Raw genomic sequence first — 8621 nt, 5'->3', positions numbered from 1 at the left:
TTGGTAATATGAAACTGAGTGACATGGATGTGGGGGAGGAGTTATAGGGATTTAAAGAAATAGAAGAAGGTCCTGTGTCGGAGGCGGGTGCCTCATGAAGTAAGTACTGTGACGAGGAAGAGTAGGACTAGGAGTAATGAAGATTACCGGTAAGTAATCAGAGCATTTTCCTACACTCATATACACGAAAGAACTGCTAACGAAGTAGCTTTTGTATACCGTGAGAGAGTTCCTCTGTCAGACCTACATTCACTAGACACTGGCACAGTCCGCACGCGAAATATGATACTCTTGCAAATAAACATTTTTCCTAGTCAGTCAGCAGGGATAGTAGATGCGTTGCTATAGTCCTTCCTCTAACGTGAACTGGACAGAGAGTAGAGGCACTACCATTTTAAGATGGCCACCAGACTACCTTTTACTCTTCCGGGTTGAATAAGATTACCGTATTTTGACTACTTTTCCCAGCGTTCTGAAGTTTATTTTTGCTTCCGGGTGAAAAGGAAACATGGCGAGTAAGTGGCTGTCAAGGAGACTGTTCTGGTACTGCTTAATTGGAACTGCTGTGAGGGTCAGCGGCCCCCGGGCGTTGCGAGTGGCCGCCTGGATAGAGCTTGTTTCGTTTGTGGTCACCGTAAACCACGAGACTAGGCAGCTATAAATTGGAGACCATGGTCCCTAGCACTGGGGAGTCGTAAATGACCATTGATCCTGTAATGCGTGGGGTTGCTATGAATTCTGAAATTGGGGGGCGGGGTCGGCGCAGCAGGAATGTACATGTTCCCTGAAAGTACATGATCTTGTGAGGAGAAAGGGAGGAGGGTCCCTGCAAGGGATAATGGAGTGACCTTGGTTTATATAAGGAGTTAGTATTACGTTGCTAGGAGGATGTCATCGACCCTTTTGGGAGCGAGCATTTCTGCACCTGTTTTCGCTTTCGAACGTAGTCCGTTAACTAGGATGATTCTTCCCCCAGAAGCGCGATAATATTCGCTGCAAAATGTTCTGCTGCTCGTTTGAGGCATCTGCTAGTTTCACGTTCCTTCGTTTGTAGCCAAGGTTATGCCTCCTGTGCTCGATGATTTGCAGGTTACTTTCTCTCAACAGTATATACATGTTTCTTTGAATTGCCATAATGTTAATCGCATATGCAATGAACTTTTAATTTCTCTGTTGGTTCTCCAGTTCAGAAATGGTGTTGGTGAAGGTTCATGTAGTGTACATGGTATAACAAGTGCTTGCAGTGGGGCGTAGGGGGCAGAAGTGCAGGTACTCTGAAGTCTAGGTTGAAGTGGGTTGGGCCTCGGCAGGATCCAAAAATTGCTCTCGGGCCCTGCCAGATATCCACCTTTCTTCTATTCATCTCACTCTCCATTTCCCTGTTTAGTTATCCATTTTTCTCACTTTCTATATTTGGCTCACTTTTTTTACTCTTCATGTCTTGCTTTTCGTGTCCCTCTGTGTGCCCGTTTCTATTTGTCTGCCTCACTCCCCGCCCTGTTATTGCATGCATACTGTTTGCACAGCACCAGATATGCACACCTGTCCACGAGGAAAAACAATTGGAAATTAAAGAGCAATGATGCATAATGACAGCATTTGGTCATGCTAGGTAACACTGATAGTCGCACCCTAAATTAGGGAAAGATGATGTAATGGAGCTGGGCAGAGCTATTAAGTAATAGGCTGCAGTGCGCTGGAGGTGGTATGAGACGATGTCCTTATAACATGGAAATACTTCAAACACAGGAGGTAATGTATTCTGAATACCAATAAGCATCTCAAATCATTTGCAATAAGAACTTTCTTAGCACAGCTTATTTTGCCCAGCATTACAGCATGACTAGCAGGTCACCTGTGGTACTCGTGATTAGAATTCTCTACTAAAGAATTGGCTGGGCCGGCTGAAGATATCGCCCCCCATGGGGCCAATTCCAACATTATGGTTGTGGGGGAGGGGCCCTTCCTTGGAGAAGAAAACAGCCTGAGGCACCTTTTATAATAGCGACAAAAAAATACAGCCAGTGGGTTAATTGCTGCAGGTTATCACAAGATGGCCAGCTGGGAGCTGAAACTCTAAACCTCCACTAAAAAGCTATTCATCCTTGTCAACAAGGGTCTAATGTAGAGAAACTCAATGTAGAGTTCTGGTACTCAAGTATAGACAAATTAGAACTGCTTAGGACCGGCCCATTTAAAGCCATGGTACAGCAATGTTGATTGTGCACTGCTGCACCTTGAACATCAACTGTAAATAAATATTGTATTTATTCAAATGCAGGGAAGAACAATGCTATTTTGATTGCAAAACTACGTACAATAGATATCAAATTTGAGATACTTAGAATGGGGTAAGTTAGAGTGACATTCTCACCAGGTTGTGGAGGGGAGTAAAAGGAAAAGTCATCATGGACAATATATGGGTGGATTTACATAGAATAAGGACAACCAACAAAATGCAGGTAGGTGGTGCCTCTGCCAGCTATATTAGGGATGTAACCATAAGGGAAAAAGTGGTAGAGTGGAGGAAGAGAAAGTGAGGGACAGGTTAGAGTTGAGAGGAAAATATTATTTCGAAAGCAGATCAGAGGTTGGTTAGGAGGATAACTTGGAGGCAAGAAGGTAGGTTTCAACTGGACTTTGGACAAGTCGGTGTGGACTGTTTCTCGTATGGCAGGGGGAAGAGAATTCCATGCAAGAAGAAAGTGTGGAAGCAAGAAGAAGCACAGGGAGGGTGAGTTGCCACAAGGGTAGTCGAGGAGGCAGGGCGAAGATAACAAGAAGGCTTGTGCAGTTGGATAGAGGATAGATACAGTGGTGCCTTACTGTGTATCAATTTGAGAACCAGGAGAAGGAATTAAAATCTGTTTTTCATTGTCGACCATCCAGCCTGATGATGGTAAGAGGAAGTTGGTGTGAAATGAGCGAGTTCAAAGAGTCTTGGTAGCAAAGTTAATGTTCTTGTTGAGAGGACAGACACAGTAGTCCAGCTTCAAGAAGACGAAGGAGGTACCTGATTTTCCTAATACTTTGGAGGTTGAAGTGAGCCACCATTGCAGTTTTGGAGATGAGAGGAGCTATACATGATGTTGAAGTTTGTAGCTGAAGAGTAAGGCAGAGTGTCGGGTAAGAGCTTGATAGTCATGGAAGCAGATGAGCGATTGTTTGGCAAGAAATAAGTGCACTTGTGTTTTGGAAGAATTTAACATCTGAGTGCAAAGCCATCCAATATTTAATGGCAAAGACACAGTTTGAAATTTCTTTGAAGAGTTGGTATGAGAACCAAAAGGAGGCGATAAGTTCCCCAAGGGCAGAGCTGTAGGGTGTAAAGAGGAGAGGACCCAAGACGGAGCATTGTGGAACACCAACAGTTAGGAGTGAGTTGAGAGGTCGTATTCTTCCAGGCAGCCCAACGAATAAGGGGTGTATAAGCCACTATTGCTCCCAAAAAATAAAAATGGGGTGTACAAACACTTGCAGCAAAAATAGGAAACGGACACATGTCTCTCATCCTGCTTTCACCCGCACTGCTCCATGGATACATTTGCATTATTAATGCACATAGTGCCACTCTACTATTTTTACTGCTTGATCTGAAGGGGTAAAAATGTATCTTTTAGGGCATGAATGCTTTGGTACAAAGAAATGCTTATTACAACACGTTTCTGTTCTACAGTTAAAACATATTTTTTCTTGCTTTGGGAATGCGACTTGTATTAGTACTCCCAAAAAAAAAATGTACTCTCAATTTATGAGAGGAAAATATAGAGATTAAAAACTCTCACTTCAAAATCTTATCTGGTGCACTGCTTCCAGGATACAGAAAATTGGCAGGAAGGGCAAGGGCTTGATCGCAAATACCATTAAGGAGATCAACACAACAGTGTCAAAGGCAGAACATTGGTCAAGGAGAATTAGGATAGAGGATAGGTTGCAGTGCTTAGCAGAGGTGATGGTGTTGAGACAGAAGAGTAGTTTCTGTGAAGTGAAGGGAGTGGAACCATGTTGTGGATGTCTAAGAACAGTTGAGCAAAACCCTTACGTGCACTTTATAGTAGTGGGTAAGGAGATACACAGGGTGAAAGTTAGCCGGCATGTTTGTGTCAGCCACTTGCTGTTTGAAAATGGAGGGAAAGCAAACAGTCGAAGGGCAGTTTGAAGAGTTCAGTGAAGTAAGAGGCCACTAAAGGGGGGAAATAGACTTGACTTGCTGTGGAGCAAGTGGGTCTGATGGGCACAAGAGGGGTTAACCTTAATCAGTAGAGCTAGGCTTTCTACAGTATTAGCGTCACTAGAGATGGAGATAGAGGATGATGGTAGAGTAGGAGCAGGGCGAGTGGGGAGGTGAAGTGAGAAATATTTGGTGAGGCCATTAGCTCTGAGAGTAGAGTTTATAGTTGTAGGTTTAGGAGTGAGTTTAGTGTGCTCTGAAGCCTGTAAGGATGGTTGGAGTGAGTCATTGAGGGTGAGTTGGAATTCCCTTTGTTTGCTCGATCAAGAGAGCACTTGAGAGAGTAAAGGGCAGACTGGTAGAGTTGTAGGTGCGCCCCCAGTTGCGTACAGTGACACATATATCTGTGCGGTGATAGCATATGAATGGGTTGTGGCCGCTGAGTCTTAGGAGTAAAAGTTAGCTGTGGGAAGTCAGAGGAGAATGAGTCCTATAGTAGGGATTGGAAGCTGGAGAAGGCAGTGATGGTGGAAAAGGCATTGGATGAAGGAGGAGAGTGATAACTGTAGGTCAGAGAGAAAGGGCAAAAGGTTTCAATTTCGTTTTAGTAATATATGAGGCAAGTGGTAAGGAGAGGTCAGGGGTAGAAAGGAGGTGGTGGGGGAAACAATGATGTAATGGTAATATTAGGTACTGAGGGAGAGGAGGAGATGAATAAGACGACCAAAGAGTTACCCTCTGTGGGTTGGTAGTTTATGGATGGAGTGGAGTGCGTGGTCACAGAGAAACGACTGAAGTCACAATTCTGAGAAATGTTTGGAGAGGGAAGGTTAAATAAGAGAACGAGGTGGTGTTTATTAGAGAGACAATCAATGAGTTGCCACATTCATCAAAGAATGATCTAGTGGCACCAGCAGGGCTATAGATGGAGATGGTGTGAACCGAGTGCAGCAGAGCAATAGTAGATATGATGAATTAAAAATGTTGGTGGTTAGAGTGGGAGTGTGTTTTCTCTCTGGGTATGCAGGTGGCAGTGTTGTGGGTAGGAAACAAAAGCCAGGAATGAGACTGGAAACTATTAACTTTGCTTTTGAAATGTTATAATACACCAACTTATAATACAGACTGCTTCAATGCGTGGTAAGGCCACAGGGCACCTGGCAAGGTAATGCGGGTTATACTGGGACATATGGAGGTTCTATTTCATCACACCCTGAAATTATCTCCATAAACGGGTATTCTCAATAGTCTCGTTTTTGACTTTGCAGTGTAAGCACCAAATGCGTGCAAGGACGCCAGTTCTTTGTAAGCCGTTTAAACCTTTTATATCTGGCTTCTGACCTGCATGTTCCTGGGGAAAGTCCACTTTGTAGCCCCAACCACAGCCAGCGTAGGGCCACATTAATATTTCATCTGAAGGATGGGATGGACAGCAGGTTTAATCTAGCTGGCTGATCTCGGGTTTCTTCTTGGTTGATGTCTATGAATACTGGTGATAAGAGCCGGCTGAAGACGTTTTGGCACTATGGGGGCCTATTTCAACATTGTGTGCAGGGGGCCACATTTGCTTTACAACTGGGGGTGGGAGGGGACAGAGAAAGTAGTGCTTAAATTATAATTAAGTCATCAAGGAATAGCTGCAGATTATCACAAGATGGCCAGGGAGCTGAAACTCTAAATGTCTGCTCAAAATCGAATACATGGTCAATGGCATCATGGTGCTAATGTCGGGAAACTTAAGTAAAAAACCAACAAAGTGATCAGAGGGCGATGACGGCCAGAGGGTGCCAGCAAAAGGCAGCCTGAAACGTGTGCAGCACACACCTTACATGTCATCAATTAAAATAATCAGCTTTTTTGTATCATAAGACTGCCAACATAGGGCCCGTTACAATTGAAAAGATTGAAAGGCCCCGACACCAGCCCTGCAGATGCTTCTATATCTTTATCCAGCTCAATGGAGGCCACTCCTTCAAAACACTGCCTTTTTTGGATTCCCATAGCGGCCTTCAAAAGGTGGGATTTTTCGCCTATCCGAGGTTTGGAGTCCCAACACTCGAGCCTCCCTTGGCACTGCTCCCCTGCACCTTCCATGTTCCCTCCCCACTGGCAGGACTGCACCCCCCCCACCGTCCCAGGAAACGGTCTAAAGACCAAATTTCTTTCAGCTATGAGATCGGTATTCTGGAGCATCTTGTGGATAGTGCAGTGACCTAATGATGATTGTGTTGGTAGGCAGCCAGTATAAGGTTATCAGATCAGAGAGGTTGTGCTATTCCCTGGTGTTAAGGCAAAGCCAATTCTGCTTTATTCATCAGTAAGTGCAACTGATGAATCCAGTGTTTCAGAGGCCGATATACATTGAGTTACAATAATCTACTTCATGCCACATGTTTTTGTGACTTGAATTTGTTTGAGGCACTTGTGGATCGGGAATTATTTTCTCAATTGCCTGTAGTTTGGAGGGCGTTTTATGTGCCAACATGTGATTTTAGGGTTGAAATGAAGATGTTTGTCAAAAATAATGTCCACGTTCTTGGCATTCATAGTAGGATTGGGGGCCATCACGCAGGCTAGGAAAATGGCAGAGCCCTTGGATCGGTTATGTGATTTTACTGATGGAAAATTCAGAGCGGTACATTTGATTGTGACCAAAATACAGAAAACCTTTAAAAAAATAATAATTTGGCCCCTCCCCAACCCCCTGTTTAAAAGAAAAAAAAATCCTTTTACCACCCCATCCCGACCCATTTTAACCCCGTATCCCTCTACCGTGTTTTTCAGTATTATGGTCTTCAGTGAAATCTACCACTCTGAAATGTTTTCGGTAAATTGACTGGGTACCCCTTTGGATCAGGGGTTCTGATGTATAAACATCAGCATAAAGACAATTTTTATATATATATGTGCCTTATGAGCCCCAAGGCGATGGATCCAGTAGGATATCTGAATCCTAAAACTATACTTGAAATGTATGGAGAACTGTTAAATAACATCTGCTAGAGGTTTAACATACTGGTTGAATTGCCCGGGAGAGAGATGATCTGTCCTTGTACTAGCCCACAGACTAAAGATGATGCTGACGAGAAGCCTCCTATTTTTACTTGCGCGTATGTGCCGTTTAGATGGTTCTCTATCCAATCACATGCACTGCCCTGTAATAACAGGCCCGTAATTAGCGCCCTGGTCCCTTAGCGGGTCCCGCTAAGGGACCTCGGAATTGGGCGGTAAGGATTTTCCTGCACCGGCATCCTTACCGGTGCCCATTAACCCCCCGCCCCCCATTTCTCGTGCTCTTTTAATAACCAATTCCTTTACATGAAATCTCTGAAACTTTTATAATAAAGTGCCTTGGTCTTTATCCTATGGCCGGCTTTGAACCCAAGGATCTATGCGCTCTTTCAATTTCAAGAGGTATTTTGTGGTCCAATTTAAGCAGCTTTATCAAGTTTGTCTCCAGAAAATCCACAGGGCAGTTCCTCTCAGCAGTTTCAGGAACTCCTGCTATCCGGATGTTTCTCCTAGAAAAATGTTCCAGTTCAGAGATTTTGAGGGTTAATTTCTCATTTTGCAGCTGTAAATCCCTTCTCTGTTCAGTCATCCTTTGTGCTCCTTCATCCACTGAAGTCAGATTGTTCTCCATAGAGTCAACCTTAGTGGATAACTCCGTATGTCTCTCCTCTGAAGCAAACAGTTTTGCTTTAATATCAGCTATATCTGAGGTAACCTTGGTTAAAAGTTCCAGGATTTTCTCTTCCCTCTTTCCATCTTCCCTATTCTCAACATCTCCACCTTTTTTCAGCTTGGCAAAGAGTCAGCAGTGGTAGGATCTACCATAGTGGCAGTTGGAGATGGGCACATGAGCTCCAGCCTCAAGCTGCCATTCCTGGAGCAGCCAGCTTCTAGAATCCTGTGACGGCTTCTCTTGACCCAATTTGTTTTTACCGGCTGTTCACTGCCCTGTGTGATAAAGAGCCACTTTGAGTTTTAGTTTAGGAGCTCCTTTCTTATTGTGCAATACAAAGTGGACTATGTTTGTAGGAAGTTATTTGGGGAATACTTTTCTTCTGAAGATGGCTTTTAGAAGGACTTATTGTTATGGTCATGTTGCAAGCAAAATCTTTTGCCACTTGCATAGCCTACCACTTCAAATCATAGTTACTGTCATGTTCCATCTTATCCTGTATGAATGAGGAGGAAGTTCCCAAAGTTGGGGAACTTGCGTCCCCTGTACACTATCTGGTGCCAACTAAGCCTGTAGTTGTTGTATATGATCATGTTAATTAATTCAGTGGCAAAAACCTTATGAATTTGGACATCATCATGTTGCAGGAGGAACCATTCCATCACCTCAATACCTTCTCCATGGGGGATGCAGATAGAGAGGCTGTTGACATCCAGTGAAAATAAAATCAGATCTGGGATGGAGAGCTGCGGTTCACTGAGTAAC

At 43.9% G+C, this 8621-nt stretch overlaps 1 protein-coding gene across 1 annotated transcript in view; it reads left to right on the top strand.

Annotated features, from left to right (window-relative positions):
• The first annotated feature begins 365 nt into the window (after positions 1–365).
• Positions 366–8621, top strand: part of NDUFA3 (NADH:ubiquinone oxidoreductase subunit A3) — a 98337-nt gene continuing 90081 nt past the window's right edge. Inside the window, exon 1 of the mRNA XM_069638019.1 lies at positions 366–515. Within this exon, the coding sequence (XP_069494120.1) occupies positions 509–515 (7 nt within the window). The 5' untranslated portion in view covers positions 366–508. The remainder of the gene's footprint in view (positions 516–8621) is intronic.

The sequence above is a fragment of the Ambystoma mexicanum genome, chromosome 1q (genome assembly GCF_040938575.1).
Source record: "Ambystoma mexicanum isolate Mex_15411 chromosome 1q, UKY_AmexF1_1, whole genome shotgun sequence".
In the NCBI taxonomy this organism is placed as follows: Eukaryota; Metazoa; Chordata; class Amphibia; order Caudata; family Ambystomatidae; genus Ambystoma; species Ambystoma mexicanum.
The sequence above is the reverse complement of the archived record's forward strand: the minus strand, read 5'-3'. Positions and strand labels throughout refer to the sequence as shown.